Source organism: Camelus ferus, chromosome 9 (genome assembly GCF_009834535.1).
Source record: "Camelus ferus isolate YT-003-E chromosome 9, BCGSAC_Cfer_1.0, whole genome shotgun sequence".
In the NCBI taxonomy this organism is placed as follows: Eukaryota; Metazoa; Chordata; class Mammalia; order Artiodactyla; family Camelidae; genus Camelus; species Camelus ferus.
The window spans coordinates 13,024,164-13,052,128 of NC_045704.1; the positions used below are offsets into that span (position 1 = coordinate 13,024,164).

The 27,965-nt window shown below is 55.3% G+C and overlaps 4 protein-coding genes across 13 annotated transcripts in view; 2 read left to right on the forward strand and 2 right to left on the reverse strand.

Annotated features, from left to right (window-relative positions):
• On the forward strand, positions 1-10,740 carry SLC17A7 (solute carrier family 17 member 7). The gene is made up of 12 exons (XM_032485542.1): positions 1-288; positions 4,423-4,675; positions 5,654-5,772; positions 6,062-6,176; positions 6,255-6,342; positions 6,594-6,680; positions 6,772-6,914; positions 7,549-7,698; positions 7,878-8,010; positions 8,676-8,786; positions 8,955-9,082; positions 9,332-10,740. Exons 1-12 carry the CDS (start codon positions 227-229, stop codon positions 9,623-9,625), a joined length of 1,683 nt encoding a protein of 560 aa, XP_032341433.1. The 5' UTR covers positions 1-226; the 3' UTR covers positions 9,626-10,740.
• On the forward strand, positions 7,968-17,037 carry PTH2 (parathyroid hormone 2). 2 transcript variants are annotated; one of them, XM_032485552.1, is made up of 3 exons: positions 7,968-8,010; positions 15,754-15,887; positions 16,370-17,037. In XM_032485552.1, the coding sequence occupies exons 2-3, from the start codon at positions 15,757-15,759 to the stop codon at positions 16,542-16,544; spliced, it is 306 nt and encodes a 101-aa protein (XP_032341443.1). In that variant the 5' UTR covers positions 7,968-8,010; positions 15,754-15,756; the 3' UTR covers positions 16,545-17,037. The 2 variants fall into 2 exon arrangements, with proteins under 2 accessions (XP_032341443.1, XP_032341442.1); XM_032485551.1 differs by lacking the exon at positions 7,968-8,010 and adding an exon at positions 15,546-15,649.
• GFY (golgi associated olfactory signaling regulator) lies at positions 10,914-20,469 on the reverse strand. 2 transcript variants are annotated; one of them, XM_006173802.3, is made up of 4 exons: positions 20,375-20,469; positions 12,154-13,348; positions 11,706-11,879; positions 10,914-11,271 (listed from the first exon to the last, which is right to left on the reverse strand). In XM_006173802.3, the coding sequence occupies exons 2-4, from the start codon at positions 13,331-13,333 to the stop codon at positions 11,072-11,074; spliced, it is 1,554 nt and encodes a 517-aa protein (XP_006173864.2). In that variant the 5' UTR covers positions 13,334-13,348; positions 20,375-20,469; the 3' UTR covers positions 10,914-11,071. The 2 variants fall into 2 exon arrangements, with proteins under 2 accessions (XP_006173864.2, XP_032341432.1); XM_032485541.1 differs by lacking the exon at positions 20,375-20,469 and adding an exon at positions 14,306-14,557.
• The window catches only part of KASH5 (KASH domain containing 5), a 24,896-nt gene continuing 13,967 nt past the window's right edge, over positions 17,037-27,965 (reverse strand). For 4 of the 8 annotated variants that reach the window (XM_014561012.2, XM_014561008.2, XM_032485539.1 and 1 more), the window contains 9 exons: positions 27,860-27,916; positions 27,557-27,616; positions 26,823-26,887; positions 26,573-26,660; positions 26,144-26,266; positions 24,025-24,083; positions 22,160-22,205; positions 20,592-20,656; positions 19,314-20,506 (listed from right to left, as the gene is read on the reverse strand). In XM_014561012.2, the coding sequence (XP_014416498.2) occupies positions 20,125-20,506; positions 20,592-20,656; positions 22,160-22,205; positions 24,025-24,083; positions 26,144-26,266; positions 26,573-26,660; positions 26,823-26,887; positions 27,557-27,616; positions 27,860-27,916 (945 nt within the window). In that variant the 3' untranslated portion in view covers positions 19,314-20,124. Of the gene's footprint in view, positions 17,578-19,313; positions 20,507-20,591; positions 20,657-22,159; positions 22,206-24,024; positions 24,084-26,143; positions 26,267-26,572; positions 26,661-26,822; positions 26,888-27,556; positions 27,617-27,859; positions 27,917-27,965 lie in introns of those variants that run through there. The other 4 variants (XM_032485540.1, XM_032485536.1, XM_032485538.1 and 1 more) reach the window with 4 other exon arrangements.

Sequence of the window (27,965 nt, forward strand, 5' to 3'; positions counted from 1 at the left end):
CGGGGTCTAGAAGGGATGGGCGGGGCCTCTCCCTGCCCCATCCCGCTCCCAACGCTGAGTCCAGTGACAGCCCCCAGACACCCCGCATTCGCAGCCTCCTTCCCCCCGAGCGGAGCTGCGGGGCCCGCCGGGCCGGGGCAGACCCCGGGAACCCGGACGCGGCCGCCCGGGCCCGCGGGCGGGGGGATCGGCGGGGTGGAGGGGACTGGTAGCAGAGGCAGCCGCCATGGAGTTCCGCCAAGAGGAGTTTCGGAAGCTAGCGGGTCGCGCCCTCGGGAAGCTGCACCGGTGAGCGTGGTGGGGGTCCTGGGCGGGGAAGAGTGCGAGGGTCCGAGGAGGATGCTCATTCCCACCTAGGCGCAGACGGACAGCTGGACAGGCGATACCGATGTGTGGGGGACCACTCATCTGTCCAGTTTCCTCCCTCGGTTTCCGACGGCGCCGCTCTCTCTGGTCCAGTCTCATCCAGCATTTCTCTGCGCCCCACCACACCCCAGGCTCTGCTTTTTTCTCTGGGACTATATATCCCCCTCCTTTCAGGTCTCTGACTCCCTCCTCCACTTCTGGGTCTCCATTCATTTGTCTTCTCTCTGCCCCCTTTCTCTGCATCTCTGTCCCCTCTGTCTAGGTCTTTATTTCCTTTTATCTCGGAGTCTGCCCCTCCTCAATCTTCTACCTCCCCTCTCCAGGGTCTTTGACCCTCTCCTTTTGGGTCTCTGACCCTCTCTGTGTTTTATTCCCCCACCCCAGGGTCTCTCCATCTCTGTGTGCTTGTCAGTTTCTGTCTCTCAGAGAGTTTAATCTGATACTAAATCGGATTGGGGCCCTTTGGTCCTTGTCCTTGAGGAGAGTTAAGCCTGGGAGGAAGAAGCCAGGGTAACCTGGGTCTCTGGTGGAGAAGGGAGTTGTAGGCCAAATATTAGGATCCTGGGGGTAGGACAGACTTCCCAAAGGATATAGGCTAGAGTTCAGAGGGACTTCCTCCCTGCCAAGGAGATGACTCCAGTGACCTGTATGACCCTCAGGAAAGTCTGGACACCTCTCCCAAGTCTCTCACCCCCAACCCCAGCCCTGGCTCCAAGTCAGAGAAATTACTCAGCTGCGGAGAAACCTAAAAATATCTGACCACAGTGCAGGGAGGAGATGGCCTCATCGGCACCATGCCCCTGCCACTGTTCCCTCAGACCCTTGGGTCCCCTTGGCCCACAGCTCTGACCCAATCTAATTGACCCTGGTTCATCTCACTAGACCATGCAAGTCGTTTTCCAGGTCTAATACTAGTTCTACTTGCTGCAGATCACCTCCTAGCTCCAAAGTCATCCCACCCTCTCATAATCTGAGAGACTGGAACAAGGCTGGACAGAACGGAGGGGGCCGGAAGTTGGCGCAGTGATAGAGAGGGGGTGGGGGAGCTGAGATAACCTCACCCCTTCTTTTCCCCATCTTCCAGCCCCTCCCCACCCTTTTTCTCACCTCCTTTCACGAGTTTCTCAAAATACATCAGTGTGAAGTCAGGAGAGGGAGAGAGACGTGTTGATGGAGGGGGCTGGAGGGGGTGCGGCGGCAGGAGGGATGTGTTTCTCGGGCCCTCTCCCTCTGTCTCCACTTCCCAGCTTCTCAGCTGTGTCTGGGTTCCTCTCAGTCTGTCTCTGCCTTACCCTCACCTCTCTGAGCTGCCTCCTGGGCCCGTAGAGACCCCAGAATTCAGGGCTCCCACCAAGACAGTCACCAAGGAATTTGAGCCCAGAGAGCGTTTGCTTCTGAATCCTGGGGTTCATTTGATGGTTGGTCACAGGGGAGAATGTCCTGTGTTGGACACAACACCGTGATTCCTTTTAATCCTTTAGATGAAGCTGGGGAAACTAGGCACAGTTGGTAAAAGAGGGAGAAATCAATGGATGGATGAGTATATATGGCGTTGTTTGGACCCAGGTCAGTCTCCCTCCCAAGTCGGTGATGGAGGCTGCAGATTTCCTCGAGATGTGTGATGCTGGAGTGGGTGGAGAACTCCCTCAGACCAGGAAACAGACAGTAACCCAGGGCGACTTGGGACAAGGACATGTGGGGGTTAGGGGATACTGGAGAGACAGGAGCCAAAATGCCTCCTTACTGAAAGCCAGGCCTTGGGTGGGGCGATGCTGAGGCTCAGGAAATGATTAGGCCCCATCACTATTCTTGTGTGTGACCTTGGACATGCTACTTCCGCTTCCTGAGCCTCAGTTTCCTTAGTTGTACAATGGGAACATAAGAGAGAACCAAAGGGACATAAGGGGACAGAGACCTTGGGAGTGGGGGACAGGGAAGTGGACTGAGAATCTGAGAGAAGCAGAGGAGAGACCCAGAGAGAGGGAGGTTGAGACGCAGTATTCCTTTTGGTTACCTGCCACCTAAGCACTGCTTTTCCTCATCGCCAAGTCCCTAGATCTGAGTTCCAGGCATCCAAAGAGGGAATCCCCATTCAGATTCTCCCCTCTCTGATCTTGTCCTCTGTGAAGCATTGGGGCTGCCTTCATTTCTGCATTCCTGGTTCTCTTCTTCTGAAATGATAATATCCCGTTGAAGTTCCCACTTTGTAACTTCACATTCTACTCTTGTCCCCATTTTATAGATGCGGGATACTGAGACAGCCCCCTTCAGTTTAGAAAGCCTTGATCTGAGACCTGACATGTCCTAATATTAACACTGAATTTTAACAATTAAATTTCAGGGGCTGCAATCATGTCTTGAGTTTCAGGGTAGGAAAGCATCTTAGAGCAACCTGGGTGTGAGAGTCTAATCTCATTGGCTGACATGTTCTGATGGGAGGGGGCAGAACCTACCACCCTGCACTGTTCATTCTGCGGGCTTCCATTCCCCTCTCTCTGCCTCCTTGTCCCGGGCCCTCCCCCAGGGTCTCATTCCTCGTGTCCCTAGGTTCTGTCCACTCTTCCCAATCTCTTTCTCCCCTCCCCCAGCCACGCCGTTTCTTAACCCCTCCCCCACTTCCTTAAGTTCTAGGATGGGGAGGATGGCTGTGTTCTCATCTCTTCCACCCGCCTCCTCCCAGACCGTCTGGCTGTTCTTTCCTCCCCCGTCCCAGTCTCCCTCGCCTCCATCTGTTCTAGCCCCTTCCTGGGATCCAGCCCGATTCCCTGGCTGCCTACCCGCCTCAGAGTGGGGCTGCACCTCACAAATCACGTCCTCAGCCTGTCTCTCCTCAGTCTCCTAGTCTCCATCTTTCCCTCAGCACTCTGGCTCTCTGCCTCTGTGTTTTGTTTCCCTGGTTTCTGTCCCCCTTGTCTTTGGGTCCTTCTCTGGGTTTTTGTCTCTTTCCTTTTCAGAGTCCCTGTTCTGTCCCGCCCCCTTCTCTTGGGGTCTCTGCCCCTGTCTTATTCTCTTTCTGTCTGGATGTTTATCTCTCCCTCTCTAAATATTTGTCCCTTTATCCCTGGATCTCTCTCCTTCCTTCTGTGTCTGTCCCTCTTTCTCTTGGCCTCTGCCCCACCTCCCCCATCCCATCTCTGTCACCAGCCTCTGGGATCTTTCCACACCTGTATCAGGGTACCTCTTTCTCCCTGCAGCCTCTTTCTGGACTTGAGGTGGCCTTCCAAGTACTCTATCCGTCATCACAGACTCAATCCTGGATCCAGAACAGGCGGGGGCGAGAGCCATGCTGGGGACTGAGCCAATCCCCCTACCAGGGCCATCTGTCCCTTGCCAGGGCACCACCCGTCGCTCCCCCTCCCTACCTCCTAGGCTGACAGCCTGAACTCAAGATTCCCCAGGGATATCCGGCTAGGCTGCTAGATTCCAGTGCCCTGGATGTCTCCCCACCCCTGATTCCCTGGGAATGGGCTTCCAGTGGCTGAATGGAATCAGCTGGATGTCAGCCCCACACCTGGGGCCCAGAAGCAGCAAAGGGCATGCCACAGGGGGCAGGGGAGGAGAGGGGTCGGTATATATAGCAGTCGTGGCTGAGAAGCATCTGTTCTTTTGACACCTTTGCTGAAGCATCTCCTTAGCGCCTTTTGCTTCCTCAAATAGACTCACATCTGGAAGAGGGGGCTGGAGAGAGTCTCTGGGCCTTGAGGTGGGGGCTGGTGGAACAGGGTTTTGGATTGCAAAGAGTAGCGTGGGTCTAAAACAACTGAGTCAAGAGGTGACTTCTTGGGGGAAGAAGGGAACTGAGGAGTTCCATATCTGAGTCTGAGGGAGGAAGGGGCTGAGGGTGTGCATCCTTGGTCTGAGGGCGATTGAGACAGGAAGTCCAGATTCCTGGATCCTGGGGGGAGAAGAGAGTTAGGGGCCTGACTCCTGGGGAAAGAGGGAGTGCGAGCGTGGAATCCAGTCCTGAAAAGTGGGAGATTTTTGCCCTGGACTCCTGTGTCAGGGGGAGGGGGCAGGGGGCCTGGAAATCCGCGGCTGACTCTTACTGCCTCGTAGTCTCCTGGAGAAGCGGCAAGAAGATGCAGAGACACTGGAGCTGAGTGCTGATGGGCGCCCAGTGACGACGCAGACCCGGGACCCGCCGGTCGTGGATTGCACCTGTTTTGGTCTCCCTCGCCGCTACATTATCGCCATCATGAGCGGTCTGGGCTTCTGCATCAGCTTTGGCATCCGCTGCAACCTGGGCGTGGCCATCGTCTCCATGGTCAACAACAGCACGACCCACCACGGAGGCCACGTGGTGGTGCAGGTAGCCCAGGGCGGGAGCTACCTGAGGCTGTAGATAAACCTGCCTTCGCCCTCTGATGACGTCACATTAGCCCACGCGAGGCCTAGGCCACGCCCCCTCCGCACCGCAGTCTGAGTAGACCCGCCCATTTGTGCTGCCCCCTCAACTCTATATCACCGCAGGGCTTGCCCTTTCCTAAGCCCCGTCCAGATCTAAATGAAGCCCCGCCCCTATTTATTTCAAGCCTCTGATTTCAAATGGGGGCGGAGAGGAAGAAGGGGAGGAGGGGAGGTCGGCTCAGCATTATCTTCCCTTTGTGTTGCCCCTGCTCCATCTGGGGCCTCACAGCAACGTTGCTTCACCTGCATCACACACCTGTTCCAGTGTCGTGTCTTAATCCCAGGCTCATCTCAGGCTCCACCGTCAATATTGATTCTGGCTTTTCTGAAATTCCTCCACTGATTAAATCCCTCCCCTATCTGCTCTAGCCATTGTCTAAAGCCCTGTCTCATCTCAGACTTTCTTCTTATCTAATTTAAGTATAGGTCATGCCCCCATTCCCAGCCTCAGAAAAAAATCCTGATTTGGATTGTGTCCTATCCGCCCCTTGTTCCCTTCCAATCAGGCCCAACCCTTTGGCTACTTCTTCTCCCTACCTAGACCCCATACAGGTCACTCCGCAAACGGTTTGGAAATTGGTTAGAAGTGGAAAAAGAATCTCCACTCTCGTGTATGGGCCCCTAGACATTCAGGAAGGGACACTGAGGCAGGAAGCGCTAGGCTTCTAGGCAGCAATAGGCCGCGTTGCCAAGGTAGTGCGGCCCTAGCAACATGGAGGAAGTGAATTGTGGTGGATGGCTTGAGGTTTGATTGGCAGGTGTTTTGACTGCGAGAGGGAATCTTTGTTGCTGATTGGCCAAGAGACTGTCTGTGGGTGCTGATTGGTGGAGAAGCAGAACCTGGCAGAGCGGCTGGTTTGATGCGCCTTTTGGTCCACAGAAAGCTCAATTCAACTGGGATCCAGAGACTGTTGGCCTCATACACGGCTCCTTTTTCTGGGGCTACATTGTTACCCAGATTCCTGGAGGATTTATCTGCCAAAAATTCGCAGCCAACAGGTACGGAGTGGGGTCTCAAAGTGGGCAAAAACTGCAGCGTTGTGGTGGGAGTTAGAGGGTGTGGTCTTGCTTTGGGGACTGACTCCGGGAAAATGGGAGGATCCTGGGTTTGGCGGCGGGGCCTTAGGGAAAGGCGAGGTTTGCGATTGTGGAAGTTGGGAGTCACAGAGGAGGTGGGGCGTGGGGTTCTGGGGGTGCAGGGCCTGGTCTGCTGTGGGAGGAAAGAGCAGAATCCTAGGCTTGGCAGGATACTTGGACTCTTTTCTCGAACATGGACTCTTCCTATCAGGGTTTTCGGCTTTGCTATTGTGGCTACCTCCACTCTAAACATGCTGATTCCTTCGGCTGCCCGCGTCCACTACGGTTGTGTCATCTTCGTGAGGATCCTGCAGGGGTTGGTAGAGGTAAAGCCCTGCCCACTATGACCCCGCTGCCGTTACAGCACCACCTCTTCTCGTTGACTTTGATTTTCTCCTCCCTAGGGTGTCACGTACCCCGCCTGCCACGGGATCTGGAGCAAATGGGCCCCGCCCTTAGAGCGGAGTCGCCTGGCGACAACAGCCTTTTGCGGTGAGAGGAAGGGGCTGGATCCAGACCTGTGGGTCTGAGGATGGAAGGGCCTGGAGTTCCGACTCTTAGGTCTGAGGGAGGTGGGGGATTGGGGCTTGGACTCCATGGTCTGAGAGTGGAGGGGACTGGTGACCCAGACCGACGTGTCTGAGGGAGGAGGGGCTGTGTCCCAGAAAGGCCAGGGCTGGGGATCCGCACTACTGCATCTGAGGGAAATGGGATTCTTCTCCATCCCGCATCCTCCCCTTTAGGTTCCTATGCTGGGGCGGTGGTTGCGATGCCTCTCGCCGGGGTCCTGGTGCAGTACTCAGGATGGAGCTCTGTGTTCTACGTCTACGGTGAGGGGCCCGGACGCCTGGGTCCGGGTGGCGCTGGGGCAGAGCGAGGCCGGTCGTCACCTCGCTTCCATCCCCCTCCTGACCCCCTCAGGCAGCTTCGGGATCTTCTGGTACCTGTTCTGGCTGCTCGTCTCCTACGAGTCCCCGGCGCTGCACCCCAGCATTTCGGAGGAGGAGCGCAAGTACATCGAGGACGCCATCGGCGAGAGCGCCAAACTCATGAACCCAGTCACGGTCCGGGCCCAAGCCTGCAGGGCGGGGGCGCGGTGGGGCGAGGAGGGATTCCTAGGCACGGAGGCAGGAGAAAAAGGGGCTTCAAACCCGCACTGCATGTAGATCTTGGTGGGTTTCTGTGGACTCTTATTAGAGGAGATGTGATGGGAACGCAAGGTGGGTGGCGTGAGACGGCAGGAGGCGGGGTTAAAAGCCCCAGGAGGACGGGATTGGTAGGCTAGGTCGCGAGCTGGGCGTAACCACTGATGGGCGTGGTTAAACCTGCAGAAGCGGATTAGGATGCAGGGTTTTGCTTAGACTTTGGGGTGGGTGAGGGTAGAATTAGGGGGCGTAATTGTATGGAAAGAGACTCTTGGGTCCACAGTTATGGGTCTCTGAAGGTGTTCGTGGGGTCCAGACATCTGCGAACCTGAGGGCTACTGTAGAGTCGGGACCTGCATCCCTGGTGTCACTGTGAGGCTAGGATGCTAATGTTCCCTCAGGGATTTGGTCAGGCTGACGACCCTGCATCTCTGGAGGTTTTAGTGAGGTCGGAAACCTGGGTCTCTGGGACTACAGTGGGATCCCTCAAGGGACACGGGGAGCACCCAGCCCCGGTCTCTGTTTTAACTGCCCCTCCTCTCGCCCACCACAGAAGTTTAATACACCCTGGCGGCGCTTCTTCACGTCCATGCCAGTCTATGCCATCATTGTGGCCAACTTCTGCCGCAGTTGGACATTCTACCTGCTCCTTATCTCCCAGCCCGCCTACTTCGAAGAAGTGTTCGGCTTCGAGATCAGCAAGGTTGGGCCCAGAGGGAAGGGGAGGGCCGGGGGCGCTGCGGGGGGTGAGGTGAAAGGAGAGGGGCCTGGATCCCAAGGGGTTGGCACGAGGTTCAGGGAGGAGCCAATAGTGCCTGAACAGGGTGGAGATGCTGGGCGGGCTGCCCCTGAGCTCTCCTCCTTGTACGCCCGCTGGCGCAGGTGGGCCTGGTATCAGCGTTGCCCCACCTGGTCATGACCATCATCGTGCCCATCGGCGGCCAGATCGCCGACTTCCTGAGGAGCCGCCGTATCATGTCCACCACCAACGTGCGCAAGTTGATGAACTGTGGGGGTGAGTGGGGCGGGGCCTGGACCTGGTCTGGGATGTCCTGGAAGGAGAAGAGCGCGATGGGGAGGATCTAGGGGGTGGGACCATGGGAGAGTGGGGGCGGAGTCAGGGGCGTGTCCAGGGGCCTGTCCGAAAAAGCGGACCCCGGTTGAGACCCGCCTGGCTGGAACAGAATCTCAGGTGGCAGACTTGGAGGCCAAGGCGTAGAAGGGCAAGACAGGTGTGACTGCAGGTGGAGCAAAGGAGAGACCATGTTGGGTCTGGAAGGGCGGGGCCTATACTAGGCTGGCCAGAGTAGGATGGTAACCGGGTGATGAAAAGGAGAACCTGGAGAGACAAAGGTCTGACTGTAAGGAATGGGGACAGAGAGGAAAGGTGTGAAGATGCACAGGTGGAGCCTGGACCCTGTGTCTTCAGGGTGTGGCCTAATCAGTGGGTAGAGCCATGGAGGACACAAATGGGGTTGTTGGAGCCTGTGCGCCCAGTCAAGGGCCAGGCATTGAGGAGGTAAGGGCTTGGTTAGGGCAGGCGCGGGTGGAATAGGGGACAAAGCTAGAGACAGGCCTGGAAGTGGCCAGAAGGGGGCGAATAGGGGCTAGCTGGGGCTGGAACAGGTCTGGAGAGGTGGTCTGGGGCGGCCCGTGCTCAGATGAGGCGTCCCTCCATAGGCTTTGGCATGGAAGCCACGCTGCTGCTAGTGGTCGGCTACTCGCACTCCAAAGGGGTGGCCATCTCCTTCCTGGTCCTCGCAGTGGGCTTCAGCGGCTTCGCCATCTCTGGTGAGAACCGCGGATCCGCAGCTTGGGGGACTCTGGTCTGCTCTGTGGGGAACTTCCTGGTTCAGGAAGGGAACCTCCCAGCCTCGCGAAAGGTGGATCAGAAAGAGCGGCGGGGAAGCGGGAGGTTAGTTAGAATCAGGCGTGACGCGTCCTGGCTCGATTCGCCAGGGTTCAACGTGAATCACCTGGACATCGCCCCGCGCTATGCCAGCATCCTCATGGGCATCTCCAACGGCGTGGGCACGTTGTCGGGGATGGTGTGCCCCATCATCGTGGGTGCAATGACTAAGCACAAGGTCCGTGCGCCCGCCCTGACCCACTTGCCCTCCAAATTTGTGTCTGGTACCCTCCTGACATGCATCACCCTCTCTGGGCTCCCTCCCTGCCCTCTCTGGGTCTCTTTAAGCCTCTTTCTGTATCTCAGTCTTCCTTTCTCTGGTCTTTCCTACCCTGTACCTCTACCCCAACCCCCTTCCTCCTCAGGTCCTCTCTCTACCTCCTGTTTCTCTGTCCTCTGACTTTACCTCCCCAATGTCCCCCCACAGACTCGGGAGGAGTGGCAGTATGTGTTCCTCATTGCCTCCCTGGTGCACTACGGGGGTGTCATCTTCTACGGGGTCTTCGCTTCCGGAGAGAAGCAGCCGTGGGCGGAGCCTGAGGAGATGAGCGAAGAGAAATGTGGCTTTGTTGGCCATGACCAGCTGGCTGGCAGTGATGAAAGCGAAATGGAGGATGAGGCTGAGCCCCCCGGGGCACCCCCTGCTCCCCCTCCCTCCTATGGAGCCACACACAGCACAGTTCAACCCCCAAGACCCCCACCCCCTGTCCGGGGCTACTGACCATGTGCCTCCCACTGGATGGCAGTTTCCAGGTCCTCCATTCCACACATCTCTGGCCTGAGTTTACAGTATCAAGGAACCCCAGTCCTCTGCGTCCTGCCTCAGGCCTAAGAAGCACTCTCCCTTGTTCCTAGTGCTGTCAAACCCTCTTTCCTTCCCATTTGCCTCTCAGGGGTAGTGAAGCTGCAGACTGGCAGTTTCAAGGATACCCAAATTTCCCTAAAGGTACCCTTCTCCACTTGTTCTGCCTCAGTGGTTTCAAGTCTCTCCTTTCAGGGCTTTATTTGAATGGACAGTTCAATCTCTTAATCTCTCTTGTGGTTTTGGGCACCTCCCCATTTCTTTGAACCCCAGGGATTTGGGCTAATCCCTGAGATTACTCAGCCTGCCTCTTCTTTCAGAAAAATTCAAGGTTTTCCTCTAGAAGTTTCAAATCCCTCCCAACCCTATTCTGCACTTCCCAGGTTGGCTTAACTAATCACCCATCCCTGCCATTTAGGGATTGATTCTCACCAGCGTTTCTGAGGGGAAATGGCAGTTTCAAGCACCCTCCCACCCAACTTTTCACCCCTCTCTCCACCAGCAGATTCTGCTGAAGCACCAAATTCCCCAAAACCTTCTCCCTAGCTTAGCACAATGCCTAGGGAAACAACCAAAATGATGGTTTTAACAATATGCCTCTCTACGCCCCCATGCACTTTTTCTGACATGGTTTTCAGGTCTAAATAGCGGCTGCACAAGTCCACCTACTCTTAAGCTTTGAAGCCACCACCATTGAACTTCCCCATGGTGGTTTCAAGATGCTCCTTCTTCCCCCTGAATCTTAGCACTTTATTCTCCTGGGTGGTTTCAAACTACCCTCATTTTCTCAGTGGCCATTTGTTGTCCCTCAGGGGCTGAATGACTCCAAATCTGGGATCCCTTCCCTCTCAGACTCCCCTATTTCGGCTTAGAATTTGGGGAACATATATAGAAGTCACAGAATCCCAGGAAAGGGACTGGGGCTGGGGAAGGGGGTGTTTTACCCCGGGCAGGGTTGTGTCTTTGTGTGTCTTGTCTCTGTGACTGTAAATCCTGCCCTGCCCCTCTCCCAATAAAATGCTTTGTTGTACACACCCAGTCGTCACTGGCAGTGGGAGTCACAGGAGTCCAAGCCCCAACCCCCTCCCGCCTCAGACCCAGGAGTCCAGGCCTCTAGCCTCCTCCTCCCTCGTACCTGGTATCCTAGGACCCCAGCCACCCTCCTCCCTCAGGACTCAGGCCAGAGGAGTTGTCTAGCTGTGGGAATACGTGATTTATTGTGCCTCAGACTGTGTTCTCTGGTCACATCTAAAACATCTCTGATGGACCCTCTATCCTAGAGGACCACTATGTAGCAAAGCGGGCCAGGAGGACAGAACCTCTGAATCTTTCCTCTGTTTGGGGCTGGCCAAGGTCTGGCCAGGCTCACACGAAGTTGTTGGGAAGCGTGGCGGGGGAGAGAGGCTCCAGGAGCTGGGGGCGGACCCCGCGAGGCGGCGGGGGCAGCTTGGGCGGCAGCGGAGGAGTGGGCGGCGGCTGCTTGGTGGCGATGTGTGAAGGAACCCAGGCGTCCGGTGCATAAAAGTAGAGATCATAGGGGTCCTTCGGGGCGTCCAAATGCATAACTGTTGGGAGCAAAGGAGCAGGTCACCCCAAGGCTGATAGGGGGCCCATCCCCTCTACTGCACCGCTGGCCAATGTGGAGAATGGGGAAAGGATGCTGACCATCCATTGGAGCTGAGTTTTCAAATGAAAGAGCCTCTGATTAGACTAAGGGGCGGGGCCTGCTGCGCTTCATGAGGGGCGGGGGCGGGGCTTGTAGGGACCCGTGGCCCGGAGTCTGCTGCAACTCTCTCCTGGGCTGGAGGGCAGAACTGGATGTGTTTGCCTGAAGTTTTAGAGAATTGGAGGGCAGGACCTGACCGTGGAGGGGTTAGGGCTTCTATCGACCTTGGGTGGGGACCTGTACTTTTAGGTGGGCGCCCTAAAGTGCCAGGCGAAACCAGGTTAAAGAAACGCGCAGGCTTTTAAGGAGCAGGACGCTGCAAGGGTGACTCACCCGGTTCATCTCCATCGTTCGGAAGCCGGTGGTGTGCGAAGGGCCGGTGTCGAGCCGCCCGGCGGTAGAGACACCACAGCAGCAGGAAAATGCTGATAAGTAGCCCTGTCCCGGCGAAGAATAGGCAGAGGGCTCCGCCTGCCGCGCCCCGGGGACGCCCCACCAGGGTCACGCCTGAAGGAAGGAGGTCCAGGAACTGAGGAATTTAAATTCCTAACCCCCTCCTCCCTCAGACCCAGGAATCCAGATCCTACCTTCCTCCCTCCGATCTAGGAGTCCTGGCCCCCAGCTTCTCCTTCGTCAGACCCCACAGTACCAGCCCTCAGCCTCCTCCCCTCTCAGACCCTAGAGAGGGGCCTTCAATGCCCCCCTCATCCTTTCCACCTAGAAGTCTGGCTCTCAGGACCCTCCTCCCTCGGACCCAGGAGTCTGGGTCCTAGCCCCTCACCGGTCTCCTCCACTCGTTCCACCACGATGATAGTGTTGACTCTCTCACCTCGGCTGCGCCGCTGGGGGGCCCGCGGAGTGGCAGGGGCCGGCTGAGTGGGGGGCCCTGGAGGAGCAGGGGGCCCCGCAATCCGGGCTGAGGGAGAAAGGCCGTCAGGCCCTTTAGGACTAAAGTTCTGGGGGGCCTTCAGCTCAACTGTCCCAGGAGAATCTGAGGTGGGCAATTTGAGGGGGTCGATCTGGGTGACTGCAAGTGTTTCTGGGCTGGGTTTCAAGGGCAGCTCATTTAGGGCAGTAACTTCTTCCCTGAAGGGAGCGGGTGTTTCTGGATGAGGATTAGTGGAGACCTCAGGGTCAGAGGTCTTGAGGATCTCTGTTGCATCTTGGTAGGGGGTTGTGGGAAATTCAGTTGGGGGAATTTCAGTGGGATTGGTGTTGTGGCTTACATGGGATTCTGGGTGCGGGATTTTGGTAGGGTCAGGTTGAGGGGTCTGAAGGAATTCAGAGTTTGCGGTCTCAGTGGTGTTAGGATCATAGGTTTCTGGAGATTTGGGTTCAAGAGTTTTGGTGGAGTCAGGATTTGGGGTCCCAGGGGCTTCTGTAGGTGAGATTTCAGTGGAGTTAAGTTTGGGAAAATCTGGGGATTCTTGGTGTGGAGTGTGAGTAGGTTCAGGGTTTGGGGTCTCAGGAAATGCTGGGTGTGAAGTTTTGGAGGAATTAGGTTCAGAGGTCTCAAGGGATTCTATGTGTAGAATTTCAGTTGGGTCAGGTTTGGGGGTCTCAGAAAGTTCTGGATGTGTCATTTTGGAGGGGTTAATTTGGAGGGTTTCAAGGGATTCTGATATTGAGGTGTTGAGTGAGTTAGGTTTGGGGGTCTCAGGAGACTCTGGGTGTGGGGTTTCTGGGAGGTCAGTTTTGGGGGTCTCAGGGAGGTCAAGATGGGAGGGCTCAGGGGAAACCGCATGAGGTGTCTTGGAGGGCTCAAGATAAGCAGTGCCAGGGGATTCTGGGTTAGGCTCATCAAGAGTGGAATTTTCAGAAGCATGAGGGGAGGGCTGAGAGGGGTGGCCCATCCCTGGGAAGTCGGAGCCCGCAGGAAGTGAGGCCGAAGCGGCAGCTCTGGAACCCAGCTGGGCGAAGAGGAAGACGAGAAGAAAGAGGATCGGGCTGAAGGATTTCATAGCTCTGGAAGGCACCTATAGCAGCAGAGGAGCGGGAAGGAAGGGGTTAAAACCCGAAGCAGCCCGGGAGCAACAGCCGTCTCCTGAGGCCACGCCCACGCCAGAGGCCACGCCCACTGGTCCTTGGGTAGCGTCCAGGCCTAGCTAGGCGCCAGGGAAAGGATGAGAAGCAACTCCCTAAAGGCTGTGGGGCGGCAGCCGCTGTAGCTAAGGGAGACTGAGGCGCGGGGCTTCTTGGGAGTCGTAATTTCCTTACCTGTTTCCAGGATGGGGTCTCGGGAAAATTGGGAAATAATGACACCTTTCCAAGCCCCCAGACCTCCTTGACTTCGACTTCGAAGGATTTAGACCTCTGAGGGGACACAGGATCCCTTTCTCTCCTAGGACCCTGAGGACACCTTGACTCAACAGTTGTTTATATTAGAGGCTCAGAAGGAACGTCTGGGGGCTGGGGCCTGAACGCCTGGATCTGAGGGAGGAGGGGTACTGAATGCCTGGAACTGGGGGAGGAGGGAGACTCCTGGGTTATGGTCAAGAGGGCTTCTTGGGGTTCAGACTCCTGGTTCCCAGAGGGTGGAGAGCACTGTGGGTCTCAATTCCTAATTCTTTAGAAAAGAGAGGCCTGAAGGTTCAGATGCCTAGAATTTTGAAGGAGTAAAGCTTGGGGGACTGGATTACAGGGGAGAAGGAAATGAATGTCTTGAACTCCTGAGTCCTGAGTTAGAAGGAGATTGGGAACTCTGAGTCTTGTGTCCTCCAGAGATAGGGGTGTAGAGGTCTAGATTCCTCAGTTTTCAGGAGGAGAGAGCTGTGGGGCAGGACTCGGGTCTCTGTTTATTGAGGATGGAGCTGGAATCCCAAGGTCTCAGGAGCTGGTCTAGGGCAGAGACATCTAGGTCTGTGGTCAGGTGGGGGTGGGGCCAGCAGACACCCAAATGGGATAGAGTCACTTGGGGTCCTGGGGTCTCTTACCTGCTCCAATGGGGTCCAAGATAAAAACAGGTGAGCAGAGCTGGGTACAGAGATCGGCAAATGCTGTAGAATGGCTCTGGGAGGGGAAGCAGGGGGTGGGATCCCAGGGGCCCAGGTGATGCACCTGACCCCTCCCTGGGGATCCAGGGAGCCTAGCGACAGGCTTGGGATTTTAAAGGAACAGCAATAAAGGACAATATCTGGAGTGGGGAAGGGACTTAGGGGCTGGATCATCAGTGGAGGGATGACCCAACCAAGCTATCTTCCCTGAGAAACCAGGTGACCCAGCTCTGCCCTCTCCTACACCCAAATCCAGGAATCCAGGTCTCTGGTAACCTCCCACTTCTAGACCCAGAAGTCAGGACCCATAGACTTTCCCCTCGATCCAGAAATCCGGGCCCTGTTCTCCTCCTCTCTGGGGAACTAGGAGTCCAGGTTCCCACATCCTGTCAACCAGAGACCCAGACTCCCCGACCTTTGCCTAACAGTCCATTGTATAGAGAGCACCCTCTTAAGAGCCAGTGTTAGGAGCCTGAGAAGGGCTTGAACACATCCTTAGGGTAGTCAGGATCATTGTCTGTCTCTTCGCCCTCTTGGAGGCATGACTAAGACTTTCCTGATTTTACTTGTCACTATACCTGCCTCCACACCTCCTACCACACGTACATTGTGCCTTCTCTTGCCGCGCTCTCCAATCCCCTCACTCTTTCTGCTTCTCTCCCTGCCTGGATTTATCTCTGGACAACTCTGTCCAGGATGGCTGTGCTTCTAGCTCCTTCTGTCATTTTGAGAAAGCGCTTTTCCTCATCCTCCATCTCTAGCTTGCTCTCGTGGTCCCTTTCCCTCTCTTTTCTCTCTTCTTTTCTCTTCCTTTCTTCCTCTGTTGCTCTGTTTCTCCTCTCTTTCCTTTTCTCTGTCATTCTGTCTTTGTCCTTCCCTCTCATGGTTACTTCTCTTTGTGTCTCTGCTTCTCCCCATCAGTCCCTCCTCTGTTGCTTCCCCTGTCTCTGTTCTGTGTCTCTGGCTTCTGCTCTGATGGTCCTTCCGCTGATTTCTATTTTTATCCCTCTGACACCCCCCCCTGTGTCCACTTCTCTGTCTGTCTGTCTCTCCCCCTCCCGATTCTCCTCAGGTCTCAGCTCCTGGTCCCAATTAGTGGGTGGCCGCCAAGGCGGTCGCGGGGCCCCCACCCCCGGCTTCTCATTACCGCTGGCGGCTCCTAATGAGCTGGGGTGGGTGCTGACCCGGCGCCCCTGGCCCCCTGGTCTGCGTCATTGTCCGCTGCGGGGGCTGTGGAGGCGATATAAGGGGGCTGCCAGCCTCGGTGCTTGAGCCCACTGCGCGGTAGGGGACCCATCAAACGGGCTGCGGAGGGTGGTTGGGTGGTGGGGTCCGGGGTTCTGGGCCAGGATACGGGCCTCAGTGAGCTCTTCCCTGTCTCTCCACAGGTGATGGAGACCCGCCAGGTACCCAGGAGCCCCCGGGTGCGGCTGTTGCTGCTGCTGCTGCTGCTGCTGCTGCTTGTGCCCTGGGGCCACCGCACTGCCTCAGGAGTCGCCCTGCCGCCCGCGGGGGTCTTCAGGTACTGGCGACGTCCAGGTCTCCCAGGATGGTTGGGGACTCAAAGAGATGGAAAGAGACCCAAAGAGAGTGGGGAACAGAGACTCAGAAAGGGGGACAGAGACCCAGAGAGAGGACAGAGATGGGAGGTGGACAGGGAATATGCAAGAGTAAGAGATACAGAGAGATTCTGAGAAAGGCTTTGGAGAGACTTGAAAGGAGTCAAAGCAGGAACGGATTTGTTCCTTGAGCAACGTTTATTGGGTCTATAGGGCCAGGCATGAGCTGGGCCCTGGGGCCAGACAAGGGTGTCAGCCTGGGTCTCTGTACTCAGAAAGCTCTGAACCTGGTGACCGCAGACACCCACACAGAGAAAGAGAGAAACAAGGAGACAGAGACCGAGCCACTAGAACAGGTCTTCCAGTTGGACCGCAGGGAGGACAGGCGGGGCGGCGGACGGGGGGCCCGGACAGGCGGTAATCGCTCCTCTCCCTCTCCCGGCAGACTCCGCACCCTGCGCCGGGCTTGCATGGATCCGACCGCCCCGCAGTCGCGGCGGAGCCTGGCGCTGGCGGACGATGCGGCTTTTCGGGAGCGCGCGCGGCTGCTGGCCGCCCTTGAGCGCCGCCACTGGCTGAACTCTTACATGCACAAGCTGCTGGTGCTGGACGCTCGCTGAGCGCTCTGCCCGCCCCACCTTAATAAAGACCCTGCTGTGCGTCTGGACTGCGCCTCCTGTGTGTGTGCGTGAGGGCGCGCGCGCGTGTGTTGGGTGGGGGGAGAGGGGTGTTTCTGTTTAGGGGCGGGCCCTGCATCCGTTACGCTGGTGTCTAGCCCCTCAGTTCCCGCTGTTTTCTCATCTTTCCCTCCACTCATATTCTCTGTCTCCCTATCTCCCTCTGCTCTGCACCACCGGTACCCTCGGCCCAGCTCTTTCCTTTCCTCTCACTCTGTGCCTCTGTCCCTCTCCCCCAGCGTACCTGTTCCTACCCCACCCCGGCGTCTCTGTCCTCTCTGGGATTCTATCTCCTTCTTCTCTTGTTCTCTGTAAACTCTCAGGTCTCTGTTCCCCTCTGAGTCACTGCTCCCTTCTCTGGGTCTCTGTTGCTCTCTGGGTACCTGTCCTCTCTGAGTCTCTACACTTACCTTTCAACCTCCTGGTTTCCCGGCCCTCTGGGGATCTCTGTCTCCTCTCTCTACTCTTTTCTCCTCAAAACTCTTGCTTCCATTTTTAATCACTTTCTTTTTTCTCTGCCTGACTACTTAGTATCTTCCTTTTCTTTATTCCTCTAGGTCTCGGTCTCTTTCTCCCAGCTCTCATTTTCTCTGAATTTTGCTTTTTCTACTCTCATTTCCTGACTTCTCTCTGGGCACAGTGGAAATACCGGGGGGCTCTGGAGATGCATCTGCCACTCAAGACCAGGCTTCCCTAAATCTAGCTGTGTGATATTGGCTTCTAATCTTCGAGCCTCCTTTTCCTCATTTGAGAAATAACCAGATACACTATGAGACTTAAGTACAGAGCCTGTCACGAAGCAAAATGCACTATTAGAAAAAGGTTTCCGCCTCTCTCGTAGCAGCCTCCAGCAGTTTCTTCAGGGTTTTCTAACGGCGCCGTTCCCGGGAGACCAACGGGGCGCCAGGTCTGGGCGGGAGGAGAGGCGAGAGGGGCAAGCATCAGGCGGAAGGACCGGGCGGAGACAGCGAAACACCTGGGCCACCCGTGAAGGAAGCGAGGAAGCACCCAATCAGAATCTACCTCTCTCGAAGCTCTGCCAGCCCTTCAGCCCCGCCTCTCAGTGGCGACCATGGCAACCCACTCCCAGCCGGACGCTGAGGGTTCTGAACTGCGTTCCCAGGGCGCAGCTCGTGCGGACCACGCTCTGGTTGGTCTAGAGAAGAGGCTGGGCGCGTCGGTGTAGGGAAAGGGGGCGGGGTTGAGGCCTGGTGATTGGCAAGCTCTCCCATAATTTGCATTTCCAAGAGGCGGACCGCGTCCTAATTGGCCCTTAGGCTGTGGAGTGGGGCCTGTTTCCCTGTTACTCAGATACACCGAACAATGAGTAACTGTACTCCTCACGACCAACTAGAGTTGGACAAATTTTACAAATAAACAAGACTGAAAGTCAGGAGTAATGTCCCCAAGTTAGTTAGCGCTAGTAAAGGACAGAGGATAATTGGAACCCAAATCTGTGCAACTTTAGAAGAGCAGACCATTCGACGACTCTCATGGAGAAATAGAACTAAAATGTTATGAGCAGTTACTATATGCCGGGCACCCTCCCAAATACTATTGTATTGGCTCTTTCAACCCTGAGGGGAGTCTCATCCTGTTTGCTGAACGGCCTGTGCTTTCTGTACTTCCTCCCTAGATCTCTTGCCTAGCATTTGAGGCTTTTCACAAAATGATGCCCAGAACCCCTTCCCTTCTCACTCTACTCCCCTCCTCAGAAAACTTCAGCAATCACCAGTTTCCACCACCATCACAGCTAATAACACCCAGACCCCCATCTCCAGACTGAGAGCACAAGGCTCAGTACTCCAGCCACTTCTTGGAACCCTGACACTCACTCCATCTCACATGAGTTCAGAGTGTTCCCTAAAACCCACTCCTTCTCATGGGTTCCCCATGTTGGGAATGGCTCCACTGTCTACCAGTCACCGAGTCAGATGCAGGTGCTGTCCTTTCCCCTTCCTTCTTCTACCTCCTTCATAGCCTGTCAGTCCCTGGCTCTGCCTTCCTGCTCTGCCCACTTCTGCCTTTCTCTTCTTTCCATCCATGCACCCAAACCAAATCAGGCCTCATGCTCTCCCATCTGGACCACAGCCCCAGCTTTCTCCTCACCTCCTGCCTCCAGCCTCATTCCATTATCCATCCCCTATACAGGTTCAGAAGGTCTCTTTCGCACCCAGAGGTGATTTTACCCCTTCCCTGCTCACAGTCCTTTCCTAAGCACTTGGCAGTAGAGTTCAAGCTGGTGTTCAAAACTCTTAATGGGCTCTTGCCTACCCCTCTATCTTATTTCTCACGACTCCAAAGCCTCAAGTCCTTCCCTGGCTTCATTTTTTTTAAAATCCCAGCAACATGGTGCTCGTGCTCCCCATGGCTCTCTACATGCAGAGGCTCTTTTCCCTAACCTGGTTTTCACGTATACCTCTGTCTGTGACATCCTTCCCTGCCTCTACTCACTAAACCTTACTCATATTTCAAGACTAAATGCAGATGTCACTTATTTGGGAAGAAATCTAACGTCCCAGGCTGGTGCTTTTTCCGAGCTCCCACAGAGCTGGCAGCTACCTCTATGACTGTCTTTAAACAGGTGCAACTCTGTCCCTCTCTTGCTCAAAGCTCTCCCAAGGAAGTCTCTGCAGTGTTGAAACTCTTGTATATTTTAACCTGGGTTTTGGTTTCATGGGTGTTTACATGTGCAATAATTTATCCAGCTGATACTTAAGATTTGTCCATTTATCACTGTATGTAAGTTACACCTCAATAACAAAGTAAATAACCAAAAACAAGTAATAAAACCTCCCCAAATTTCCACCATCCTTGGGAGAAAAATCAGTGCTCCTTGGCTTGGCATTGGAGGGTCTATTTTTCTGCAGATTTATCTTCTAAGGTCTAGCTGTGGCAAATAGATGATCACTAAATTTGCTGGGTGAACAAATGGCACACCACTGGTCCCTTTCCACACACACTGGTGTGTGTCTGGCCCTCATCTCTTTCCCTCTTTCTGCTGGGAGAGATGCTCAGTCTCTCAGCTGCCCTTGCAGCTAGTGGTGATTGTGTCAAACAGTTCTGGCCAACAAGACACAAACACAGGTCTGCTGCTGGCTCTGAGAAGGCTAGTGCTTGTCTTTATACTAAGGAGGGGACGTGTCCCCTTCTCCCTGAAGATATGACATATGAAGCTACAATACCTGTCATCTCCTGAGCACGAGGGAAGGGGCAACAGAATTACAGCACAGCTGTCCTCCTCCAGACTTGTTTTGTGAGGCAAATATAAACCCTGGTGCTTAATCCATTATTGGGTGAGTTTTGCTATTGTTAAGAAATGCAGTTGTCAACATCAAAAAACCAAGAGACTTCTCATGAAAACCCAATACAGGGGTGTGGATCCTGGAGCACGATCTGGGGTCCCCATGGTGGGGTAATCCCAAGTCACAGTGTCACAACCATGGGAATAACAGTAAAGAAAAAAAAAAACCCAAGGAATTCATTGAACTAGATGCTGCTCTGAGGTAATGGGGAGCATGGCTCACACTGGAGGGGGCTGGAGGTAGCAGAGCTGGAGGTGGGGCCAGGTAGGGGGTGGGGACTGGCCCAGCAGCAGGATGGAGAGCAGCAGCAGCAGCAGCAGCAGCCCCAGGACTGGCACAGGGATCAGTGGGTGCCTGGAGACCCTTCTGGGAGGCAGAACAGTGCTTGGGGGAGCCCAGGAGAGCCCATGGTGTCCCAGCACTGGGCAACGTCCTGATGTCTGACCACCACCCTCCTTCTGGAGATACCTTGGGGTGAACCTGAGCTGCTGGGGGTGCAGGGGCTGCAGGCAGAGCTGGCTCCAGACCGGCCTCCTGTCTGGGACCAGCTCCTTCACCACTGGCACCAGGGCTTGCTGCAGATCTGGCTCTGAAGGGCAGCTGATGGGGAGAAAGGAAGGCAGGATGATCGTGCTGGACTTCTTCTCTGCCCCAAGTCCCCTCCCAGGTCCTTGGGTCCCGTTACCTCGCAGGAGGGCTTCCTGGAATGTCTCCAGGTTGTGAGTCTCCCAGAGGGATGGGGAGATCCATCTGAAAGGACAAAGGAGACAAACCTGAGACTCTGGATCCTGGACTGGAAGAGGTGCTCAGCCCACTGGACAGAAATAACCACATGGAAGAGTGTGGAACACAGTGACTCAGTGTGTGAGCTTCACCAAGACACACCGCTGCATTGCGGTCCCAGCTCTTCCAGCTTCCTGCTGTGTGTCCCTTGGCAGGTCACCTGACCTCTCCAGGCCCCATCTGCCCCATCTGCCAGACAGAGGTGATGACAGCACCTACTTCACAGGGCTGAAGTGGAGAATGAATGAATGAATGCAGGCAAAAATAAAAAAACCAGGAGATGGGCTCAGAACTGTGCCTAGCAAACAGTGAGTCCTCAATAACTATGTGAGCTACTCTATATTATTATTGCCATTTTCTGCCTGATTATGGAAGTATCCAAGCCTCCTGAGGGCAGAGACCCCATCTTCTTCAGGTGCCCAGCCCTGGGCTGGGCCTAGTTCCGCGTGGACACTCCTTGGGTCCACTTTCCTGCCCTGCACCAGGTCCAGCAGACACTTTAAGATTAAAGCTCCAAATATTCCTCCAGGGGCCAGGCCCAACTCACTTCACCACCTCATCCCCCGTGTCTTTCTGAAAGGGCTCCCCTCTGTAGGTCTCAGGCTTTCCCACCACGCCTTTGCTCTGTGGATGACGACGACGATGGGAGTAACAGCACAATAATAAATAAAGAGCTCCAGGAACCGCAGTCCCAGTCACTGTCTTTACCACTGTTACCTACTGCAAGTCTGCTCTGTGCCAGGCCCTTTACCATGTGATCCTTAACCCTCATCCCCACCCATGCTGAGAGCTGGGTAAAGATCATCGTTACACCAGCCCTGAGGAAACTGAAGTGGGGCCCCCGTCTCCATGGAAGGGAGCACGGCGTGGCCATCTTGGATGGTTTGGACCCCGACGGGTCCCAGGTGCCTGGAATGGAGGCTGGCGCACCTTTGGGTTCTCACTTCCCTATCTGTGGACTGCGGGCTTCTGACTTCACCAAATTTCCTTCCTTCCCTCTTCCCTTGCCTGAGAATCGGAATTGTCACCTGCCGCTTTGAGGAGCAAAGGAGCCAAGGTGTGTGGTGCTGGGCGGGCAGCTGTGACAGGTGCGGCGCCCCAAGGGAGTTCCGGGGTTGGCCAGGGCGGATCTGGCCCTTCTCGTGTGTGGGCGCATATGCGTGAGCATGTTCGCAATCCGGGGGTGTGGCCTCATCTGCGAGGCCTGTGGAGTAGCGGCTGCAGCCCTGCATCGTGCTTGCTTGGGGAGGGGGGGTCCCCGGGGAACATTCTGGCCACCCACTGGCCTGCAGCCTCCCTCTACAGCACTGTCTGCTCTCATTAGCTACAGCGAGGGCTTTGTTATTTCTTGGCCAAACGATTTTTCTGTCTGCTTGGGTGGAGTGGGGGTGTGGGCAGGGGCTGGGGAGGAGCTGTGACTACAGCAGCCTCACTGGAGGGCCTGGAGTGGATGGTGCTGGGAAAGCTTACCCTGACCCAGATCTCCACCTCCTCCTCTTCATCTCTTCTGGGCAACCTGGGGCGACAAGAAAGTCACTGCAAGCATCTGTCTCCCCTGCCAGGCTCCCATTCGCCCCTCTAAAGCAGGGGTCTTATCTCAGAGGGGCACTATGGATGGACCTGGAGGCTGTTTGGGAGCAAACTCTTGCCTGTTGGTCAGTGCCTGTATTTTTCAGGGGAATTTTCACCAAATTCTCCAAAGAGTCTGTGACCCCTAAAGGGTCAGGGGACTCTTCACCTCACTGGCTTTCTCAGCTGCTACTTTAGCAGCTGAGCCTCCAGTGGGAGCTAAGGCTTCTGGTTCTCACTGCCCCAAACATCGGAGACTCAGACCTCTCCGAGACCCCAGGGCACAAGTACACCTCACCCCCTGCACCGTCTTCCTGCCTGGTGGGTGGGCCACTTTCAGTGAGTCTGTCTTACTGGGTTTTCTCTGAGGACTGAAACTCCAGCTCAGACTTCCTGACTCCAGAATACAACTGTGAGCCCCACCCCTTCCCAAATAATTCCTCTTAGAAGTGCAAGCCCCAGCCTCTGAGCCTCCTATGGCCTCTTTGGGGTCTCAGACCTCAAGCTGCTCAGCTTCAACATCACTTGGAGACCCAGACATTCACATCTGCCACCACCTTCACCGGGGACCAGGGATCCAGCCCTCCAGCTTTGGCCACCGGCTTTAGATCCAGCACCCTCAGGATACAGTTGTTTCCTCAACTCTCAACCAACAAGGCATCCAGGCTTGTAGGCCCCTGGTTTCTGCCCGAGTCAGACACGCAGCTATCTGATCCCCTGAGACTTCTACTCCAGGACCCGGGAGGCTTGTCCCCCAGCCCCTCTCAAGGTCTAAGCCCTCACCCCTGGTCACCTCTAGGGACCACAAGATTCACTACTTCCCTCACTCTCAGCTTCGCAATCTGTGGATCATTCTGCCCTTGCCCTCCTTCCCCCACCGGAAACTCAGATGTCCAGCCCCCACACTAGTCCCAGTCCCCGCTGCAGTTCAGCCCCGTCTTCCTTCCATTCCCTGGTGACGCAGGAGGAGGTCACAGCTCCAGGCCCCAATCCCGCCCAATCTCAGCTTTCCCAGACAAGTCCAATTAGAGGCCGTGTTAGGCAGCCTCATTAGTTTCTGAAGCCAGGAGCCTGAAAGAGGGAAGCGGGGGAGAAGGAGGCACCACAGGAAGGCCGAGGCCCCAAGGAGGAGGGTGGGCCCAGACATCTAGCACTTTCTCTATCCTCAGAGGCTGCACATGAGCCTCATAACAGTTGTGTAACAATCCCAGGGCAGGGCTCACACCACCCCGTCACAAAGTAACCGAGCTGGATATGAATCCAGGCTGTCTGATTTCAGAGCCCCTGATGGAATCCCAGCTGTCTGGGTACTCTTCTGGGGCTCAGTCTGGGTCTCCATCTCAGGCCTCCCTGCAGGCCTTGGGAGAAGTGTGTTTAGTGACAGTGACTGAGCTGTCCCATCTGCCTGACACTTGTCTTCTTCTTGTCTCAGTGTCTCCTATATGAATACTGCTCCTGCAGGACCCTATGCAGCGCCTATCCCCAAAGCTTTTCCCATTCCCCAGGTAGGGTTAGATGCTGGAAGTCCTCCTGGAAACATCTGGGTCAGGGTCTGTCTCCTCCCAAGACCAGAAGTTACTGAGGGCATGGCTAGATCTGACTCATCCTGGTTCAAAGGCCCAGGGTCGCCTCAGCGTCAATGAATGAGTAAATGAGTGACTGATGCAAGATTCCCTAGGGCTCTTCCAGGCCTTGTCCTCTATCCGTTGGAGAATCTGGCATCACTCTGAGGCAGAGGGATGGCTCAGGAGGACCAATCTTCTTACCACATTGATCGCTCTTTCCTTCCTTCAGGAGGGTGTGCTGGCTCTCCCTGCAAATTTCTCTGCGGGAAAGAAAAGCTTAGGTCTCCTAGGCTGCAGCACCTGCAGGGATTCACCACCTGCTTCTAAAACTTGCCCTTCTCTTGGGCCCCTCTTTGAGGGTGGCTCTGTCTTCCCCCCAGGAGCAGAAGCCAGGAACCGGACAGTTATTCTGGACCCCACCAAGCCCCTTTCTCCTTCAGGACCCAGGAGTCCAGGTCCCCCTAAACCTCTCACGTCCCACAAGCCCCTCACACTCATCTGGGCCCCAAAGAGGCTCCAGCGCTTCCCTTCCAACCCTCTTCTCCTCCCAGGTTCCCAGTCTTGAGAGGGCCCCACCAGCTGCTCTCCCACAGGACCCATGTCTCTCTCCGTTTTCTCTGGAGACATCCATCCTTGCCTGTGGCTTCAACCACCAACTCAACACTGTTTTCTAAATATATCCCTGAGCTCCAGCCTTGTGCACCCACTGCCCCTGGGCCAGTCCCTCCTATCTCTCAGGGGTGCTCACATCATGGGGTTGCTAGGTTAGTTCAGCGTCTTTTTCTCCCTTCCCAGGACCCAGTGCCCCCAGCAGCTCTGTCTCTGCCCATCCCTTTTCCTCCATCCCGAGGCCCTGGCCTGGCTCAGCCTTCATCCTCTCCCTCTGGACCTCTGCCCCAGCCTCCTCCCTGGCCTCCCAGCCTCCAGATGGTCCCCATGTGGCCCCAGAGGAATCCTTCTACATCCAGAGTTGACCTGTCCCTCCCTACTCACAGCCCTCCTGTGGCTTGATGGAGAAAAGCAGTCTCTCAGCTTCATTGACAGGGACTTCCTTTCATGATCTGGGTGGCTGGCCTCATCTCTCACTAGTCCCCAGCTGCCCTCTACTCACCAAAGATGATATGTGGTTTCAGGCTCCCATATCCTTGCATATACTGTTCCCACTGCCTGGAAAGCCTCTCCTTCCTCACACTATTTAACTTCTCTCTTTTTCTTCAAAATAAACTCAAGTGTCAGTTTCCCTGTGATACCTCCTTCCAGCTCCTACCTGACATGGGTACTCCCTTCTCTGGGCTCCCAAAGGGCCTGCCCCCTCCTCTAGCACATCCATCACCCTGCTCTAGGACGGCCTGTTTGCACCATCTCTCTACAAGGCCTTGAACACTAAGGGGCCCAGGCCCTGAGTGACTCTGCTCTGTGTCCCCAGGACCCAGCGCAGGCGGCACCTGGAGGCTGGAGTCAGTCTTCCCCTCCACGAAGCATCTGAGAGCTTGCAAACAGCAGAAGCTCACTTTTATTTCCACTCCCCCTGAGGGATGTGGCTGTGTCCCCCACAAGCTGTGTGAGCTCTTGGAGCTTCAGTTTCCATGAGGAACAGGATGAGGGGCGAGGATGTCTACCTTGCAGAGACAGTGGGAGGGTCAGTGAAGAATCCAACAGGAGTGCTGGTGTTGAAGAGAAACAGACGCTTCTCTCAACCCAGGGAAAAGTGAACAGAGAAAAAAGTTTCTCCTTTAAGGATGGTGAATGGCTTTGAAGTAGTATTTTCAAGACAATACAGCGTTGTTTACAGACCTGTTAGCAATATTTTCTTTTAAAAAAGAATTCTGGCACTAACAGATTAAAATCTCTTTTTTCTGCTGTGAATACTGAAGATGAGTTGTCTCAGTTATTTCCAATAATGTTTGAAACATTGTTCAAGTAATTATGGAAGTCATAAAACAATGACTATTGTTGAGTTTAAGATTTCATAGTGGGCTTGCTAAGCTTTTCTTAGAGGTATTTGTATTTGAAAGGTAAACGCTTAATGTACCTTCACGGCGTGAGGAAGAACAACTCACTTATTCCCTTCCTGCTGTAGTACCATTTTAAATCAGGTAGTTTGTGGGTTTGCTTTGTTCACTTTTGTCTACCACACCAGCTGGCCAGTCCCTAGAGGGCAGAGGTGGTGTCCTGTCTGACTTGGGGCTCCATGGCCAACACCCAGTAGGCCCTCAGTCAACATACGCCTATGGGATGGGGAACAGAGAAGGCACATGGACTCTCAGGCCCCTCTCCCAGCCCCTGGACCCCATGGTCTTGGAGCCCCTCCTGTGCTCACCTGCCTCCCAGTTGGGGCTTCAGGTGGAAACTCAGCCTCCTCATCGGTCTCATGGACGACCTCCTCCCACTGCCACATGCCACACAGAGGGTTGGAGAGATCTGTAGCTGCCACTTCTTGTTTCTGGGAGAAAAGAAGTTGTTTCTGAGGCCAGGAAGAATCAGATTAAGGCAGAAGACAAGTCAGAGGTGGGATGGAAATGGGCTGAGGTGTGGAGATGGGAGGTGGGAGTGAGCTGGTGTGAGGCTGGGTTAGGGAGTCAATGGGGGCAATACCTGGGAAGGGTTTGGTGCCTGGACCAAGGAATGGGTTTCAGATGAGGTTAAGGACTGAGATAGTCCTGGGGGAACTGGGGTGGGGTGAGAGTCAGGGTTGGGTCAGAGTTGTGGCTGCTGGTGGGTTGGGGTATTTTGGGGGTGTCAGGCCCACCTGCCAAATGGCCTGGATCTCCACACCCAGCGATGGTGGCAGCAGCCCGGTCCAGTCCACTCTTCTCACCTGAGCCACTTCAGGCAGCCTGGCCACACAGTCAGGGGGGGAAGGCTGTCTCTGTGCCTGCCCACCACCTGTCAGTCAGCCTATGCTGGGGTTGCTACCCAGTCCACCTTGTGTCTGGAGGCTGGGGGTTCCTGTCCTTGGGCTCCCCTCTGGCCTCCTCCACCCTCAACATTCCACTCACTCATCCAGCCCCTTGTGGGTCTGACTCAGCTGCTCCTCCAGGTGTGAGATTTCCAGCTTCAGCTCCTGCAGAGGAAGGAATGAGGGACCCCTGGCTCTCTGTTTTCCTTCATCCCCCACCCCTGGTCTCCTCTTCCAAGGTCAGTTCCACTCCTCTGACTTCTTTGGGCTCTTCCAAACACATATTGCCAAGGGAGAAGGGGAAGAAAGCAGTGACAGAAACTCAGGAAGCCAGAGAGCCAAAGAGCAACAGGAACCTTGAAGGTAACTTACCAGCCAGGGAAACTAGAAAAAGGAAGCCAGAGATGGAAACACAACGAACAAGGAGAGACACAGAGAGGCAAGAGAACACATGGGGAGTAAGAGACTCTAAAGACAAGGGACAGAGAGAGGAACTGCCCCAGAAGACAGACAGACTAGACCCAGAGAGAGGCAGAGAGAAGAACCTAAACAAGCCAGGCAGAGACACAGAAATATGAGGGGAAAAAAGGAAACATAAGGAAGACACAGAGAATGAAAGTAGATGGAAGATGGAAATAGAGTGAGAGAAAGAGAGGAAGGAATAGAGAAAAAGTGAAAAGGCAGAGAGACAGGAGAGACACACAGTCAAACGGTAGAGATGGTAGAAACAAGATGTGGAGACTCAGAAAAAGATAGACAGAGACAGAAAGAGGCAGCAAATCCCAGAGATGGCAAAAGAGCAGTGGGGAGAGTGGGGCCAGGCCGGTGGGTTACCTGGGTTGCGGTTTTGTACTCCTCCAGGGTCTTGGCCAGACTCTCCATGTGCCGAGTGCGCTGGGAAAGCCCAAAGCTGACTGAGACTCGGCTCAATCCACCCAAGACACTGAGGTCAGTGGTAGGGGGTGAGCAGGGTGTGCTTGGGGGAAGAGCTAGGGCCTGAGGGAGAGCACCAGTTTCCCGGGAAACCCAACTCCTCCAGGCTGCTTATCCAAGGATTAGAGCCAGGCAGGACTTCCCTTTCCAGATTCAGGGCAGGAGACACATAGAAGGCAAAAGTTAATCCCCGAGACCCCTCACCTCGGAGAGGATGGTGTCTCGTTGGCAAATGAGGCGTTCACACTCGTAGAGCTGCCGCTGCCGGAGGAAGGAGCCCGTCCATCTGTCTGGCCTGTCCTCCCCTCCC